We start from the raw sequence: 19,741 nt of genomic DNA on the forward strand, positions 1-19,741 counted from the left end.
GAATCTTTGTGCAGCGCCGAAACTAGTATTGCCAGAAGTGTAGCACAAATCCTGTCAATAAAACATCCAGCTAGCTCAAATTTCTTTTCTCTGTGGTACAGTGATCATTATTTTAAAAGTCCAAAACTTGCCTACGGATGTCTTTATTCCTCGATATTGTCCTCTTTTTGGTTTTAGTAGGATTGCAGTGCCTAACTCTTCCTTCATATTCTTTAAGCATTAATTAATCAAATGTTCTGTATGAAATCATCTTTTGCTTGACTCCTATTTAGCTTGCAACGTGGCATTTTACTTTTTTGAAGTTTCTCATTCCGATGTTGTGAAATCGGAAGTTATCTGAAAGATAGTCTGGTGAGAGTTGGCGGTGAGAAATTACTTTTTCCTTGTCGGGGATGCCCTGCTAAAAAGTGTGTGTCACAGCAAAGCCTTTTAGCAAGTAATTTTAAGCATGTGCATTGTCACATTATAATGACAGTTTTCAGAGTAACAGCCGTGTTAGTCTGTATTCGCAAAAAGAAAAGGAGTACTTGTGGCACCTTAGAGACTAACCAATTGATTTGAGCATAAGCTTTCGTGAGCTACAGCTCACTTCATCGGATGCATACTGTGGAAAGTGTAGAAGATCTCTTTATATACCCACAAAGCATGAAAAAATACCTCCTCCCACCCCACTCTCCTGCTGGTAATAGCTTATCTAAAGTGATCACTCTCCTTACAATGTGTATGATAATCAAGTTGGGCCATTTCCAGCACAAATCCAGGGTTTAACAAGAACGTCTGGGGGCGGGGGGGGTTAGGAAAAAACAAGGGGAAATAGGTTACCTTGCATAATGACTTAGCCACTCCCAGTCTCTATTCAAGCCTAAGTTAATTGTATCAAATTTGCAAATGAATTCCAATTCAACAGTTTCTCGCTGGAGTCTGGATTTGAAGTTTTTTTGTTGTAATATCACAATTTTTCATGTCTGTTTCTTCACTTCCGCAGGTGGGTATTGTAGTTGTAAGAATGCTTGATAGAGATCTTATAGGTGTTTGCCTCTGTCTGAGGGGTTGGAGCAAATGCGGTTGTATCCACTTCCTGGACACTACAGCGCTAATAAACGATGGTCACATAAACACAACCCTATACCAGAAACCTACTGACCGCTATTCCTACCTACATGCCTACAGCTTTCATCCTGACCACACCACACGATCCATCGTCTACAGCTAAGCTCTGTGATACAACCGCATTTGCTCCAACCCCTCAGACAGAGACAAACACCTACAAGATCTCTATCAAGCATTCTTACAACTACACTACCCACCTGCGGAAGTGAAGAAACAGATTGATAGAGCCAGAAGAGTTCCCAGAAGTCTCCTACTACAGGACAGGCCTAACAAAGAAAATAACAGAACGCCACTAGCCGTCACCTTCAGCCCCCAACTAAAACCCCTCCAACGCATTATTAAGGATCTACAACCTATCCTGAAGGATGACCCAACACTCTCTCAAATCTTGGGAGACAGGCCAGTCCTTGCCTACAGACAGCCCCCCAACCTGAAGCAAATACTCACCAGCAACCACATACCACACAACAGAACCACTAACCCAGGAACCTATCCTTGCAACAAAGCCCGTTGCCAAGTGTGCCCACATATCTATTCAGGGGACACCATCACAGGGTCTAATAACATCAGCCACACTATCAGAGGCTCGTTCACCTGCACATCCACCAATGTGATCTATGCCATCATGTGCCAGCAATGCCCTTCTGCCATGTACATTGGTCAAACTGGACAGTCTCTACGTAAAAGAATAAATGGACACAAATCAGATGTCAAGAATTATAACATTCATAAACCAGTCGGAGAACACTTCAATCTCTCTGGTCACGCGATTACAGACATGAAAGTTGTGATATTATAACAAAAAAACTTCAAATCCAGACTCCAGCGAGAAACTGTTGAATTGGAATTCATTTGCAAATTGGATACAATAAACTTAGGCTCGAATAGAGACTGGGAGTGGCTAAGTTATTATGCAAGGTAACCTATTTCCCCTTGTTTTTTCCACCCCCCCCCCCCCCCCCGACGTTCTTGTTTAAACCCTGGATTTGTGCTGGAAATGACCCACCTTGATTATCATACACATTGTAAGGAGAGTGGTCACTTTAGATAAGCTATTACCAGCAGGAGAGTGGGGTGGGAGGAGGTATTTTTTCATGCTTTGTGTGTATATAAAAAGATCTTCTACGCTTTCCGCGGTATGCATCCGATGAAGTGAGCTGTAGCTGACGAAAGCTTATGCTCAAATAAATTGGTTAGTCTCTAAGGTGCCACAAGTACTCCTTTTCTTGTCACATTATAGTCACTTCAGTGAGATGAGTTGTGTGCTTAGTTATGCATGTGTTTAAATCCATTCGGATCAAGGCCTAGAACTGTAGGGGCCACTGTATTAGTTGGGATCCATTAGGCGCTATGCAACAAAGAGAAGGGTGTTGATTAAGTTTATTTCCGTGAAAGGCTTTATTTGCAACATGTAGGTAGGCTTTGAAACTCATAATGACAAATCATGCAGGAAGGATGGGCACTTCATTGTCAATGTCCAATACACAATTAGGGTATCCATAACCAGTAGACCATATAGTCCATGTGACACACTATCCTGTGGGCAAACCCTATGCTGCAGGAATGAATATTCACTAATGGAGTAACTCAACAAACTGCCCACAGATTCTCTCTTGAGATCATCTTTGTAAGGACCTTATGTCAGTTTTCACTGAATATTGGGTTCTATTGCAGTCCTTCTTGTAGGGAAAGCTGGGAAAGACTGATTCAGAGTATCTCAAGAGAGTTAGGTAATGAATCTAGTATTGAGAAATCTGAGTGATGTCTTCCTTTAACTAAACTGGCCTTTTAAAGACTTACTGACACCTTTTTAGCTTGCTGTAGTTTGATATAGTTTGGCTCGTGAAGAGTTGGTCGTCCACTATATACAGACAGATTTGAAGAATGGAAAGAGGGGCATCTTCCCATTTCACTTAAGGAGCTCCATATTAACAAAGGATACAGCTCTAAAGAGAAGTTCTCTTTTGGTCTTATTAGTTAATTGTGTTTGTTTCGTGTATGGCTTTCAGTAGGAAATATTCAAAGATAACTGGAAAAGATCTTTATAGCATATACTGGGTGTTTTCATTCTCAGAATTAGAAAATCTAAGGGAAATGGAACAGCGAAAAAACCAATGGAAAATAATTTTTAAAATGGTGTTCCCTGTGGTTTACAAATTGGTAATTAGTTAAGCTGTAGCATGGCTGTTCCAGCTTTTTTTGTTTTACTTAACCAAGATTTCAATATCTCATTTGCAGAGCGCTTCAACATTTTTCTTCTACCAGTACATTTTTTTTTTTACCTTCTAACTTTGGGTATTTTCAAGTGCTGTTTGAATAATACTAAACAAATGTATTTGACAAAAATTTCAAAACTCTGACGTAAGTGTTACGAAGTATTAGTTCTCTGGGTAACAAAAATGTGAAAAACATGTTAAGCTACAGTACAAGTAACTATGATATAAAATTTATTTGCAAATGTTTGAGAGTCCTAGGATGGTTTAAAGGACTTGTCTTCTAATTAAAAGTGCCATACACTTAGTAAAAATCCATGTTAGTTGAGAAATTGATTTTTTTTTTTTTTTTGGAAAGCTAAGTTTTCTTGTATGGGGTAAATGTCACTCTGTTCATATCTTAGCTTTGCTGCAAGTCAGGACTTGTACTATTCCACCAGGTTGTCATAGAAACGCAGCTAACTGTCATCTCAACTCAGGCTGCTGATGGTTTTATTTGTAGGTTTGCAGGATTATTAAAATTTAACAAAAAATATTGATTTGCTTTTTATTAATGCTGGCTTGTGTTTACCTTAGAAGTTCAGGCTGCATAAAAGCTTTTCCTGATAAGAAAATATTTGTAAGATGTTAAGCTCAAGTACATTAAATGTGTTTGACATTTTCTCTCTCATTTAGAACGTGATAGTCTGTGGCAATAGAGTAAACTTGTATTTTTTTTTACAAATCATTTTTCATTTCCTTTTTTACAGTGAGGCAGAAATTTTTCAAATTCACCTTTCCCCTGACTTTTACTTTACATAAAAGATACCTGTCAGGAAAGCATGAAGTGGGCACATCATTGTGGCTAATATTTGAAGTTTTCATTTTATATACATTTTTGTGAAGCCTGGCAGAATGCTTCAGTGCACTGAGTTTTGAAAGAATATATATTTTTATTATGCATGTGTGGGAGAAATTTAGTTTTCACTCCTAAATAAGACAGGCAAAACTTATTTACAGTAACACTCTCTAATGGCCCGTGGATGAATGCTTTTATGCAAAATACTTGAGAGACTGGAATTAACTTTTCACATTGGTGTCCAGACTTCAGCAACATGTGGAATCTTATTACAAAAGCTATTTGCCTAGAATTGAATTTTTACTTCACATATTTATGTCAGGATGCACAGATCACTGATGCATTTCAAGTGTAGTCTTTGTAATGATGTAAGAAATACAGTAATGTATTAATTGTTGTAAAATATATAAATAAAAAGCACTACTTTTTTTCTTGCTTTTTACAATTTTCATCTGTTAAGGATTTGGAAGCACAGGTAACTTAGCTGACTCTTATATACAGCTCTCTAATTTGACATTGTCATTCTGACTGGTAACAACTTTGTTCAGTGTTGGATTTACTGAATAAAATTTTCTTGCTGGACATTTTGACATTTCACTTCAGACAATTATGTCATGGCTGTTGACATCCCTATATTAATTCCTTTTGTATTCAGCCATAAAACTCTCTAACAAATTTTAAAAGAACCTTTTATTCTAGCATGTATACAGTAAGTTGGTGGTATGAAATATTGAATTTCTACCAGAGTTTCATATTTTTATTGTGTTTTCTGGAAGAGAACATATATCATGATAACATGTGAGATAATAGTTTAAACAGTCTCAGTAGTTTAGTATATTAAGTAATCATATTGGCTTTTAATATAGCAAAAGACTAGTTTGTTTTTACTTGAAGAAAGGCTTAAATAAAATTGTTGGTTTTTTGTTTCTCCATTGGGAGTTAGCCTTTATACTCATTAGACAGGAAAAAAGAGCACATCTATAGCGCCTTTTGTCTCAGGCTCTCATTATGCTTTATGAATATTAATTGAACCTCCTACACCCCTTTTTTGAAGTCAATATTAGAATCATTTCATCCATCAGTGGGGTGGAACACCGGAGCTGTTTTAACAGTGCACAGCAATGATACACATCAATTTTAGGACAGAAAGTGAAAAAGAATACTATATCCAATATGTATACGCTAAATACTTACTTTTGATAGTGGTGTTCTCATTCTAATTGAGAATGGGGGGTGTCGTAGATATATTACTTCATAGCGAGGATGCTTTGGAACATATAGTATCAAATGAAGCTATTAAATATAAAATGTATCCATCTGAAATATATATAAAACTGCAGTGTAGCATTTTGGTATAAATAAACACCCTAATACTGTATTGCACCTTGAGCATTCATTTATAGCAGGAACACAAATAGATTGACTGTTTGTTTTGATCAGCTAGCTTTCTCTCTCTCTCTCTCTCTCTCTCTCTCATCTAACCATTCTCTTTGTGTCAGTTTTATGTGCCTTTCCTCTGTCCTGAATGGTGATTGGATGACGACATAGTTTGTTTAAAGGGTAACAACAGGGTAGGTTTGAGGTCCTAGAAACGTGCTAGATCACAGTTTACCAATGTGAAAGTTACTATGTCCAGGTCTGTTTCTCAAACAGTTTTGCAGCAACATTTCTACTTTTTGTTTGTTTGAACATAAACCCCATTGACATGTCTTATACAGGTAACACATTCCTAGTAGATATTTTTATTTTTATTTACAGCGTTTTGTGTCTGTCCTTCCTACTGAGGTGCAGCATCTTGTAAAGGTCTTCAAGTTTCTTGTAATGTGCATGCTTCAACTCGGAGCTAAAAGTGGCTACAGCTGCATATTTTATTTTTATCAACTTTGCCATATCCATACTTTTTTTTTTCTTAATTGGGAATGAGTAACTTTATTTAACAAAGTACCCATGTACATTTTCCCTGCTTGTTATAAATCAACTAAGTGCCTCTTACAGTTAAACTGTATCAATTTATTTATTTACAGTACTGTATTTAGCTGCACCCAGAACTCTGGTACCAATAATTGGAATGTTACGTATAGTGGCTGTTGTTGAGAGATCATAGAGAATCATCTATGGCTGTTGCTGTGTGATAGTATTTGGAGATCTCTAAGTATTTGGTATTTTAAATTAAACTTAAAAAAACCTCTTTCTTTTCCCTCCCTCTTCCCCAAACTCGTAATAACATAGGAAGATGAGAGTGAAGAAGAACCCAAGCTGAAGTATGAAAGGCTTTCTAATGGAGTGACTGAAATTCTCCAAAAGGATGCAGCCAGTTGCATGACCGTGCATGAAAAGGTACTTTTTTCTTTTTTCTGGGTGGGGATATGAAGTAACTGTTTGCTTGTTTTTAAAATATCTGTCTGTTTATATGTTATCTCTCTCAAAAAAGTTAGAGATTTATGTTAAGGAACTGACAAATCTGAAGATCGTCTCAGCTAAGTACAGTGCAAGCAACTGTAATATGAGTTGACTTAATAGAGTAACCTCTTGTCGGACAGTGTTTCTCTCTCTCTCTCAGGTGGTAAGAGGTAAGAATTCTGTATTTTGTAAGGTGGAATGTTTGAGTTACTGTAAGATTTAGTTCTAATTAAAAACTGTGTCATAGGCTAGGATCAAGATGCAGTCCCAAACATACTTTATCAAGTAAAGAACTCAGCACCTTTTGAATCATTCCAAACAAACTCAATCCTGCCAGGGGCTGATTTAGTTGGAGAGGGTATTCATCTGTGGAAGACAACTGAGGTTTTATTAATAAAACAGGAAAGTAATTAAAATACATTTATTCCTGATCCTTTACAAGTAGCCTAGGCTCAGTAAACTCAGACCAGGGGGTGGGACTCAAAACCTGTACTAATAACATTAGTCTAAAAGACGCAGGAGCAAAAGAACACTGAAGGTAGAGGGGCTTGCACTGATGGGAATAAAAGTACAGGTTTGTGAGATGAAGATGGAGTGGCAACTTCAGCTATGATTTTTGTAACTATGTGTCTGTTCATCAACTAAACAGTTTTTTTTCTTTTTCTGAATTTACTTGTTTTTAATATTAAAATATTAAAGACCAGGTGCTGTACATTTGAAAGTGTATGACTTTAACGACTCCTATCAAAAAGGTGTTGTAATATATTACAAAATGTAATATATACAGTTGTATTTTTTTAATTTATAATTTTCTGGCAGACCATAATGGCTGCTTACCAGCTACCATTGGGGTGTCTGTGATATGTTGTTTTGTTATACATTCAAGATTAAGACTTGTGCAGAGTGTATTTTTTCTTCAGAATACTGGTGCAGCTGCTCAAGAGGCCCATTTTAGGGTAGTTAAAGTTCATGTTTTAAATTTAAGTTAAATTTAACTGTATGAATGAAAAACAGTGAGTCTCTCTTTTAAACATTAAAGACTTAAAATCAAACAGATATTTTGAAAATTGGAAAGAAATTCCTCCTACTCTGGGATCATTTTTCAGTCTTAAGTGAATTTTTAAACCCAACTGATTTAAATAGAATTTTATGTATGGAAATTTCCAGAATACCAACCTTAACTATAGGGTCACAAAGAGTGACTCTACAGTAAGGCTGTTTTAAGTATCCAAACACTCTTAGATTTCTAGCAAACTAGATACACTATTTATGAGGAGGATCAATATTATTAGAAGCTAGGGGATTGGTCTTTTGGGAATTGGTCTGTTACAACAGAGAGCCTAAAAGCAAAGGTAGAGCGTAAGCTCCTTTTTTTTTTTCTTCCGGGGGTGGGGGAAGGTTAAGGAAAACCATACAAAAGGGTTGGCACAAATGAAATTATAGTCATATTATACACATACTTCTGATTAGAACAATTTGACTTTGTTGGGAGTCCCAAATTCTGGCTTATATAGTCAGACTAATTTCTCCCCGGAATTATTTTTTCTTTCAATGCTATAGCATCATATTTTCACCAGGCTTGCTGTCTGCACTGGATGACTAATCGTCCTGGCACCTGGTGCATTCAAGCAGGCCTGTGCAGTGGAATAGTCATACCTAGTTATGTCTGCACACCTGATGTTTTATTAACCAGTATTGATTTTTTTACCCGGAGGACTTTTTTCTTCCTGAAAAAAGGCAACCTTGCAGGAGTGAAAGGCATTGCAGGGGATGAATTTCTAATGAAACCCTTCTTTCCCTTTTTTTTGACTCCTCTTTAATGTAGCTTCATATTTTAAGTGCCTGAACTGAAATTTTATTTTAAGCAATTCCATTTTGATAAATCCTTTTAAGCCTTGACTTTCTGTAAGGTTATTTTTTAAAGATTGTGCTGCTTGACTGACACGCTTAGTAGTGCTTGTAAATTTGAGCATTTCATTATTGGTTGCAATGAAGCATGCTCACATGCAGTGAAATACAGAGAATTTAGGAGCCTAGGCCATTTGAGTAATGTTAAATAGAAAAAAAAAAAAGAAAGAAAAGAAAAACCCGTCTGTCATATATCAAGTAGTACTGAAGTTTCTGCTGGTTTGTTTAGGATTGGTTCACACAGTTCAACTAACAGTGGCTCTCCTGGAATCATTTGCCCTTTTTACATCTATCAAATAAATGTGTAGTGCTGTTATGTGTATTTGTTGAGAAATAATTTGTCATAATAAGACTGTCATAGTATAAAATGGCTGGTGAATGCATGCATCATTAAATGTCAGAATATCACAGTGTCAAAGAAAATAAAGAATCAGGATAATATTAAGTGCATTAGATCTTTAAATAGCTTTCCATGTTATGGTATTCTGTGTAATAAGGGCCTAATAATTGGTAGCTTTGTTTTTGAATATTTATTGTATTGGCAAAGAAGAATTAAAAGTAAACAGCTTCTTAATAATTTCCATAGCTTTATTTTCAAGTGTATGTTACCCTTGCTTTCACACTACATTTTTAATTTGCTGCCACAGTCCATCAGGCAATACGTACAGAGTGCAGACATACCATTCGTTGTCAGTAGATGAGGGTTCCCATGACTCATTCTGACAGCTAACTTGCACGATCACAATAATATGGGCTTCAAGCCCTGTTTTATTCTTTAGGTGCATCCAAAATAAGCTTCGTCCATAGAATAATTTCTTTTAGGGTGCTGTTAAAAATTAATCTACTGAATATCCTGGAGTTCTTTACCTGGTGGGATTTTTTTTTTTTTAAAGTTGCAGTGTATTTATTTAATCAGTCTCTTTTTCTCTTTTTCTTATCACAGTTTTTGGCACTGGGCACACATTATGGCAAGGTTTATTTACTTGATGTCCAGGGAAACATCACCCAAAAGGTTGACATTGTAAGTGAAACATAATTTAGAAAATTTTATTGCGATGCAAAATATTGTGATGTATCAAATAGTAAATAAGGTTATTGCTCTCAATACACCTGAAATTTTAAAAATACATTTAAAAAACTCCTACTGATATGAGAGGATGAATACAAAACATGGAAAAAAGACAGTATAACACATGGTCTCATATGAACACATCTAAGATTGTAGGATGTGTTCATCATTACTACAGACAAGGAAATACATATTTGTGATTGTAATTAACAATAATCATCTACCTCCTCTAGAGGCTCTTGACTTCCTTAAGGTATTAGCCGACTATTGTTGATTGTTAGTATGTGTGCTATCATCTTATCAAGATGCCAAAAGTAATTGAAAATTGATTGATTGCCTTGCTAGTTCAGTTTATCTACTGCAAATATATAAAGCTAATATTTTATGTGAATGTTTTGAAGCTTAGGCTCTTAAGGGATTGTATTGATTGAAGGAGAAGAGGCAGACTACCTTTTTTAATTTTTTTTTATTGTTTCTGGAATCATTGAGGATGAATGAAATGTTGAATTTAAAGCTGTGTTCTAAGGTATTAAATGCACATTTTTAAAGTATGGAGGGTTTGAGTGTGTGCGTTACTTTCTTTTTGCTTTGTTTTATTTTAGTAAATTTTTTGTTTCTAGCGTTGTCACAAATTCCAGTGGGCAGACCTCCCTTTTTCAAAAGCAGCGTCAGCTCTTGTCAGAGTATGTATCACAAGATGGCGACATGTTTGCAAAATAGAACACATGTTCTGAAGCTGACACAGCTAGCTGCACATGAAAGGTGAAAGGTTATATTTTTATATTTGAAAAATCTAATTACACAATTGTTTCCAAAAAAATAAAAACCACCAAAAAAAAATCTCCTAGGAACAGCCTTTGAAGGAAATTTTTATATTATAGTGGTCAGATTGACAGTGACCTTACTTGAGATTCGTGAAAGTCAAGTTAACTTTTTGTGCTCCGTCAGCCCGACAGCATTTAATAGATTCATAGATTCCAAGGCCAGAAGGGACCATTGTGATCATCTAATCTGACCTTCTGTGTAACACAAGCCATAGAACTTCCCCAAAATACTTTCATGGGAAGAGGGGCTTTGCCTGGCTGCCTTCCATGTTCTGATTACTTTACACAGGTGCTATTTGCCAAAGACACACACTTGTAATTTTACTCCAATCTGATTTATTTGAGGCAGATCAGAATTTTATCTAAAACCCAATTTCTTCATTTCTAAGGTATGCATTAAGGGACCGATCCAAAATCTATTAAAATCGGTTAGTGTCTTTCCCCTAGATTCAGGCCTGAAATGCATCTGCCTGATAGTTATATTTACCCCACAGATAGGCATGTAACACACAGAGTCTGAAACACTTCCTCTTGTTGCAGGTCTCCTCTTCCCCCCCAGTCCTACAACTAGTGATCACTAATGCCCCAATCCTACAAGGTGATCCACAAAGCCCCGTTGATTTCAGTAGGGCGCACTGCATGGGCATAAGGGCTCATCTGCACAGATCCCAGACAGAGTCAGAACCTAAGAATAAGATGGATGCCCTACCAGGAAACAGAGGCAAAAAAACCCCAGTCCCTCAATGTGTATGTATGTTGTTTGCTTTATAACATACAATGCTAGCCACAGCTACTGTTTTATGTTTGTTATAGTAAAGTTAAGGTAGGTTACTTAAGCATTTCTATTCTAAAATCCCTTTTTCAGCTTGCTTATAATTCTCCTAAAATTTTACTATTCCAGGTTGAAGTTTTCCAGGTCTTGTTTATTTGTAAGGATGATTGGTTCTGTTGCTCTTGGGGTCGAGCACAGTATATGTGTGTGTAGGGAAAATAAACTGTGCCTGTTCAGTTTTACTATCTTTAATTTTTTTCAACTTTTTTTTTCAGCAGCTGTAATGCATCAGTAGTTTAGAATAGAAAGCTGAAGTTAAGTAAGGTTTAGGAAGAAGAGGGGTCTTTTAAGATTCTGATTAAAATTGTTCTTGATATGACAGAGTGATGAGGGTTCAAAATTGTAGTGTAATATAATGCATTTTATTAATCACCAGGCATTCTAAAGCAAAGAGGGCTGCATGTGTGTGAACTGTCGCAGTTCTGAAGTACCCTTCCCAAGCTTGCTGTACAATCCCTTGAATGCTGTTTCCCAAGATGGAGAGCGGCAACTACTGAGGCAGTTTGTCCTCATTGATGTGCCTCTTTCCATGCCAAAATCACTGCCATCCAGCCTAAACTGTGTCTGAAGTCACTAGATTACAGAACAGAGAGACGCAACCATCAGATGGGGAAGGAGCATGACAGCCTTCCTTCCCCTTTCTTTTTCCCTTTGTCTACCATTTTGTCCTGCACAGGGTTGTGAAGAGAAAAAAAAATCTTCTCAGGAAGGAGAGAGTCACACAGTATCCCCCAATCATACCCTTCAAAAGCCTAAGATTTTTTTTAAATGCTCTGCAGTTAGGAGAGCTAGTTAACTTTGGTTCTTGCTGGGTTCTGTCTCCAAGGAGTAAATCGGCTGAAGGCCTGTTACAATGAATGGTGGAATTTATTATTCGAAGAAAAGGATTGTTCAGGTAAGTAGGCTAAGGTTTCTCATGAAAGAAATGTTACTTCAGATTGTTGCAATCTTGGAATCATTTGCAGCCCTGGCAAATGAAGAACTTCAAGACTAAAATTTCACACACCTTTTTAAAAAGTTCATTTTTTTTAAAGCATAGTTTCAGATTTCTCCTTTTAGTGTAGTTAAAAGGACACCAACAACTCAAAGTCTGTCTGTTTAAAAGAAATGAGTTAAGTAATTTCAGGTACGATCCATGCCCCTAAATGTCTCTGCCATTTTTGTGGTTTTACAGCCAATGTTTTACTGTATCTTAAAAATATTCTTCTCTTTCACTGTCACTGTGTGAAAGATCTACACAAACAGGGAAAACTGATTATCAGGAGAGACCGTGAAAATGACCATAGACAAAATATTGCCAAATGCAAAAAATAAATTGGGGGAAGGGGGGAAAAAAAAAACCCCACCTCACCCACCTTGTGTCTCTAGATTAAAGTAATTGTTTTTTTTTTTTATTGGACCAACTTCTGTTGGTGAGAGACAAGATTTTGAGATAACACATTACTCTCATTTATAGTGATCTTAGGTTTTAACGGTAATGATAGTAGGTAAAGATATTTCAGACAGACTTGACTATATTGCTTTAGGACCAAAAAACACTCAACCCCATCCTTTAGTTTAACTAAGCTAACCACTATTAGGAAAACTCATTCCTGGGTTGAAAGAGGAAAAAGTAGTCCAGAGGGTGTTGCCACTTAGGCCTGGTCTACACTACGGGGTTAGGTCGAATTTAGCTGCATTAGGTCGATTTTAAAATGAATGCGTCCACACAACCAACCCCGTTCCGTCGACTTAAAGGGCTTTTAAAATTGACTTCTGTACTCCTCCCCAGTGAGGGGAGTAGCGCTAAAATCGACCTTGTTGGGTCGAATTTGGGGTAGTGCAGACGCAAATCGACGGTATTTGCCTCCGGGAGCTATCCCAGAGTGCTCCATAGTGACCGCTCTGGACAGCACTTTGAACTCCGATGCACTAGCCAGGTACACAGGAAAAGCCCTGGGAACTTTTGAATTTCATTTCCTGTTTGGTCAGTGTGGCGAACTCAGCAGCACAGGTGACCATGCAGTGCCCCCAGAATCTCAAACGAGCTCCAGGATGGACCGAAAGGGAGACACTGGATCTAATTGCTGTGTGGGGAGAAGCATCTGTGCAGGCAGAACTCTGATCAAAAAGAAGAAATGCAAATATATTTGCCAAAATCTTACAGGGCATGTTGGAGAGAGGCTACAACAGGGACACACAGCAGTGCTATGTGAAAGTTAAGGAGCTGAAGCAAGCCTACCAAAAGACAAAGGAGGCAAATGGTCGCTCCGGGTCAGAGCCCAATACATGCCGCTTCTGTAATCAGCTGCATGCCATTCTAGGAGGGGACCCTACCATTATCTCATCACTGTCCGTGGACTCCTGCAAGGGGGGAGTTTCACGCAACACGGAGGAGGATTTTGTGGATGAGGAGGAGGAGGAGAATGCTCAGCAGGCAAGCGGTGAATCCGTTCTCCCCAGCAGCCAGGACCTTTTCATCACCCTGGAGCCAATACCCTCTGAAGGCAGGATCCCCGACCCTGAAGCTGAAGAAGGCAGCTTTGGTGAGTGCATATTTGTAACTACAGTACAGGGTTTAAAAGCAATAGTGTTTAATGTTTGATTTGCCCTGAAGAATTGGGATGCATTCGCGGCCAGTACAGCTACTGGAAAAGTCTGTTCACATGTCTGGGGATGGAGCGGGAATCCTCCAGGGACATCTCCATGAAGCTCTCCTAGAGGTACTCTGAAAGTATTCTGGAATCATTGCAGAACAAAGCATGGCAGCGAATGGTCCTGGGTTTTGGTCACATTTGAATGGACGTGCAGATCCCTTTGGAAATCTTAGACAGAGTCTGCGGATGCCCAGGGTGCACAGATCATAGAATATCCGGGTTGGAAGGGAACTCAGGAGGTCATCTAGTCCAACCCCCTGCTCAAAGCAGGACCAATTCCCATTTTTTGCCCTGATCCCTAAGTGGTCCCCTCAACAATTGAACTCACAACCCTGGGTTTAGCAGGCCAGTGCTCAAACCGCTGAGCTCAAGCAACATTCGGTCTATATCTTTCTGCATTAGCCTCAGGAGTGATATCATTCATGGTCACCTGGTTGAAATAGGGGAATTTTTGTAAGGGAACAGTAAAAGGATTCCGTTCATGCTGGGCTGTTTGTGCTTGGCTAAAAGGGATCATCCCAGAGAATAGCCACACGGTGGGGTGGGAGGAGGTGTGTGCTGCACATCCACCCGAAAACCGCAGCCCCTCCTTTTAAATGTGAAACCGAACCCATTGCTTGCTATGGGAAAGGATGGCACTGCAGTTTGAAACCATTCCCACATGTTATGCGTAAGAAGCCAACCCCGCGTACCCTTTGCCTTACCATGGATGCATGGAAACCGAATTCTGTTGCCCAGCCATGTGTGGTGTGTCACCATACCAGCAGGCGCTTAATATAAAAGGCAAAATGCGACCCTGTACCTAAAGCACGTGTGCTGACTGCTGTGAATTGTTTGATTCACTGTGAAAGAGTCTCCCTTTTGTTCTCAGAAATGCATCATCTTAAATTTTACTCTCCCTTTATATTTCCCCCTGGTGCAAATGTTTCTAGGCTCTCCATATCATCTCCGTCCCTGAGGTTATTGCAGATTAGAAGGCAAAAAAAATGCACTCACGATGACTTGTGTTCCGAGCTCATGAAGTCCTCCTGCAACAGCAGCGGCGAGCTGAGCAGGCTCCATGCTTGCTGTGGTATGGCGTCTGCAGGAGAGCAGAGTTGCAGCGGAAGCAGTGGATGACGACGGATGCCACAAGAATAGATATTTATACAGAACGACGAGAGGACCTGCAAGGTGGATTCATGGCATCAGGAGAGCAGAATTGCAGCGGAAGCGGTGGATGATGACGGTTAGCAGTTGTACTGCACCGTCTGCTGACAGCAGCACCCAGGACACAACAGGAGTGGTGACGCTGAGCTGAGCGGGCTCCATGCTTGCACGGAAAAAAGGCACAAAATGATTATCTGCCATTGCTTTCATGGAGGGAGGGGCGACTACTGACATGTACCCAAAACCACCCACGACAATGTTTTTGCCCCATCAGGCATTGGGAGCTTAACCCAGACTTCCAATGGGTGGCGGAGACTACGGGAACTGTGGGATAGCTACCAACAGTGCACCGTTTCATAAGTCGATGCTAGCCACGGTAGTGAGGACGCACTCCGCCGACTTAATGCGCTTAGTGTGGACATACGCAATCAACAGTATAAAATCAATTTCTAAAAATAGACTTCTATAAAATCAACCTAATTTCGTAGTGTAGACATACCCTCAGATTCCTCTGAAAACTGACAGGTAATTTTATATGATGGTTATGCAAAATAAATGAGAAGTTTCCTCACAGTTTTCCCTTGGTACTCTCCATTTTCCCAGTCCCTTTTTTTTCCTTTCTCTCCTTCCCAACCTCAGGAATATATGCATATGGGAACCTAATTATCTACATTCTGCTTTTTTCTGTTTCATAGTGATTAAAATTTATTTTGATACAAAACATGAGGCTGATCTTGGAAGACTGGACTCTTGCAGTATGGTTTTTTTCTGTTCGTTTAGCTTTGTCAAACTGGCACGAGATGTGGAAAGTACCTTTGCAGAATCTCTACTGACTAATGTTGATTATGTGCTTTCTGTTGAAAACTGAAGTAATTCGGTACCTTCCTATAATACTTTGCAAATTAAAATCAGGCAGCTCTAGAAAGTAGCTGGGCTCTTTGCATTTTTCCTTTATGTTTTTTTTTTTTTTTTAAACTCCTAGGGCTCTTGATTCTGTAAGGTGCTGAGTGGGGAAGAAACTTTCCTTCTGGGCAGGTTATCCCATAAGCCATGAATGTTGGCTCTGATTCTGTGGAGACTTAAACACGTACTGTACTTTATGCTCTGGGAGTAATCCCATGGAAGTCAATGGGAATACTTAGTGTGTGTAATTTTTAAACATGTGCGTAATAATCTTTGCAGGATTAGGGCTGGAGTTTTCTGCACCACCTTCCTGAAGCATCTGGTACTAACCACTGTTGGTGATGGGATACCTTGAGGTGAACAGGTGGTCTATTCAAGTTTGCAATTCCTGTGTTCCCAGAAAAATGAGTAGAGGGAATCCAGTAGGCCCCAACAGGTTTGGAGGCCTTCAGCCAGGGGGATTAAAGGAGAGGTGTTTTCTTGGTTTAGGCCGTGCATTTTGGTGATCTCATAATTGCTATGCTAATATCCTGGTACAGACACCTTCTCCTCACCTAGGATGCCTTTGCTTTCACCAACATGGCTGTTTTTGTTGGTGAGAAGCACTTACGATTAACTGATATGCATCCTCAAATCACATGCATTTGACAAACTGGTGTTCTTTTGTATTAAGGTTCAGTGCATTGAGTGATATGAAATGCGTCAACCACTTTGAAAATTATGACTAAAAGGCCAAAAAAACCCCAAACCCTGATAACTCCACTGACAAAGGATTGTGCAGAAGTGATTTACAGCATGTGAATTCCAAATGCCTCTACATCTTTGTTTTTGTCTTAGACTGTCTACAATTGATTAATATAATTATTGCCTCAACTGACATCTTGTGGATTAAGGACTTGTAGCTATGAGGACAGCTGTGCAAACATTTAGTTAAGTAACAAATCAAAAACCCTTTTGGGGGCAAAAATAGATGCCTCCTTTCCCAGGTGTTTTAATAAACATCATGTTTAAAACACATGTGGTAACTAGTCTTGGCTTGTGCCAATGAAGTCCTATGCTTAGCCTGTATTTCCCCCTCTAAGAGCCACTTTATAATTAGGGTTGGTTTTTAATATTTAATATTATTTCAGAGGTGGTGCATGAATGCAGAAAACAAATTTAAATAATGTTTTAAGGCAGTCTTTTGGTAGGAAGAATTGAAATCTTTTTAGCATGTAACATTTTGGAGACCATCAAGACTGGAGAAATTTTTTAAAAAGCATGAAATATTTAAGAGAGACCCCTTTTGTTGTAGAATTTTATAAATGCATATTTCACATCCCTTCCAGGCTGGGGCTTTTTATATACATAAAATGTAATTATTTTTAGGTCACCTCTATAAGACATCATATCTATATAGGTATATATATGGATATATATAAAAAAATTGTTAGGTCAATTGTTAGGTTGACCTAACAATTTTTAATTAATCAAGGTGGCAGAACAAAATAGTAAATAGGTTGTCTCTTGCAATATTGAAAATTCAAAGGTGATTTTGTTTTAGTTATAGAATAGTTACACTTAGTCCTGCTAAACTTTCAGCATCTCCTGGCCAATAGCTGGTTGTCCTCCTTGCTTCAAGGTACGTCAAATGTCCTGCCAACATACCTGATGTCTTAGTAGGTTGTGAACAAATGCTGCTAAGGCTTTTGAGGATAACGTGAGGCTTCGGTTGTCTTGACCCAGCTTTGAAAGAACTTCCTATCTTCTGAGAACCCAACTTCAGCAATGAAACAGCAGTGTTTGCTGTGTTCTAGATGCAATTGCTAGGGATGAAATAGAACCCAACCAATGGCGGTAAGGGACATAATGCAGCATTCTTCTCTGAGTAAGATCACTTTTAACATTTGATTGTATAATCATAGAATCATAGGACTGGAACGGACCTCGACAGGTCATCTGGTCTAGTCCCCTGCACCATGGCAGGACTAAGTATTATCTGGACCTTCCCTAACAGGTCTTTGTGTAACCTGCTCTTAAAAATCTCCAGTGATGGTGATTCCACAACCTCCCTAGGCAATTTATTCCAGTGCTTAACCACCCTGACAGGAAGTTTTTCCTAATGTCCAACCTAAACTGCCCTTGCTGCAATTTAAGCCCATTGCTTCTTGTCCTATCTTCAGATGTTAAGGATTAAAAATTTTTCTCCCTCTTCCTTCTAACAGCAATTTTCAAATACATAAAAGGTTATGTTCCCTCTCAGTCTGTTCTCCAGACTGAACAAATCCAATTTTTTCAATCTTCCTTCATAGGCAGGGGTGAAAGTAACTTACCGGTACACCGGAATCCTGAGCAGGGGCGGGGCCTCAACCGGAAGACGCAGGGCCTTTCAAGATTTGAAGGCCCTGGGGCTCTGGCTGTGGCCTTTAAATCACCCCAGAGCTACCAGCTGCAGAGGCGGCTGGGAGCTCAGGGGCGAATTAAAGGGCTCTGGGCCCTCTAAATTACCGCAGGAGCCCTGGCACTGCTACCCTGGGGCGGTAGGGCTCCGGCGGTGATTTAAAGGGCCTGGGGCTCCCCGCAGCGGTTGGAGCCCTGGGCCCTTTAAATCACCGCCGGGGAAGCCGGTCCAGTCCAGCATGGTGTACCAGCCCGTACCAACTTACTTTCACCTCTGCTCATAGGGCATATTTTCTAGACCTTTAATCATTTTTTTTTTTTTTTTTTTTTGCTCTTTCCTGGACTTTCTCTACATTTGTCCTGAAATGTGACATGCAGAACTAGGCATAATACTCTTGTTGAGGCCTAATCAGCGCAGAGTAGAGTGGCGGAATTACTTCTCGTGTCTTGCTTACAACACTCCCGCTAATACAGCCCAGAATGATGTTTGCTTTTTTTGCAACAGTGTTACATAGTTGACTCATATTTAGCTTGTGATCCACTGTGATCCCCAGATCCCTTTCTGCAGTACTCCTTCCTAGGCAGTCATTTCCCAAGAAGATATTACTCTAAATGGAACTTTTGTATTGTTTTAGTTTTAAACTTGCAAAGTGTCACTTGTTTTGATAAGCTACTTAAAATTTTCTGTTCATTACTTTATCATTTTAGTTGGCATTGTCAGGCTGTGAAAGAAGATTTAGTGGTGCAATGAAATGAAACAAAAGAATTTAAGATAAAGACCAATTAGCTGAAAAACCTCTTTTGTAAAGGTCCCATCAGAATTTCCTGGCTACTTTGCAATACATGGCAGTGTACATGTGGATGTGTGCTTAATCTGTCGTTCCAAAAAAGAGGGTGATCTGCCTTTTATTTTTTAAGGAAAATTAATACAAGTATTGTATTTAAACAAGATTACAGTTGTGACATAAACTAATTGCCCTTCCAGGACTCAACTTTATTTCCTCTCTAATGTGAATTAAGGGCAAGCATCTGGCTCAAGCTGGGTTTTCTATTTTCTTATTCCTCAGACATCACAGCTTTAAGTCCCTATCCTGTTCCAATTTAAAGCAGTGGGAAAACTCTTAGAAATTTGAGTGATTTAGGATTGGCCCTTAATGTAGGGGATGTTCTTATTGGATTTTAAAGAAAATCTTTTTGGACTTTGATCTTAAGACTATCAATTGTATGATAACTAGGGCTATATGAATAGTATAGAACATCTATTTAAAACACTTCTGTAGTGACTTCAGATGATTCAAGTTTGCTAAAAACCTAGGAGTGACTTATATACCTTTTTATGAGTATAGGTTTTTTCCAGTGCTAGAAAGAGAGAAACTATGATCTTTCCCTGTTCTTATTGGTATTACCTAGTGCCTAGGAGCCCTAGTTATGACCAAGGACCACATTGTGCAAGGTGCTGTACAAATAAAGAACAAAAAGG

The 19,741-nt window shown here is 38.8% G+C and overlaps 1 protein-coding gene across 3 annotated transcripts in view; it reads left to right on the forward strand.

Annotated features, from left to right (window-relative positions):
* VPS41 (VPS41 subunit of HOPS complex) overlaps positions 1-19,741 on the forward strand; it is a 166,893-nt gene that overhangs the window by 20,865 nt on the left and 126,287 nt on the right. For 2 of the 3 annotated variants that reach the window (XM_077811011.1, XM_077811010.1), the window contains 2 exons: positions 6,391-6,498; positions 9,413-9,490. In XM_077811011.1, the coding sequence (XP_077667137.1) occupies positions 6,391-6,498; positions 9,413-9,490 (186 nt within the window). Of the gene's footprint in view, positions 1-6,390; positions 6,499-9,412; positions 9,491-10,169; positions 10,301-19,741 lie in introns of those variants that run through there. The other variant, XM_077811012.1, reaches the window with a different exon arrangement.

The sequence above is a fragment of the Eretmochelys imbricata genome, chromosome 2 (assembly GCF_965152235.1).
Source record: "Eretmochelys imbricata isolate rEreImb1 chromosome 2, rEreImb1.hap1, whole genome shotgun sequence".
Classification (NCBI taxonomy): domain Eukaryota; kingdom Metazoa; phylum Chordata; order Testudines; family Cheloniidae; genus Eretmochelys; species Eretmochelys imbricata.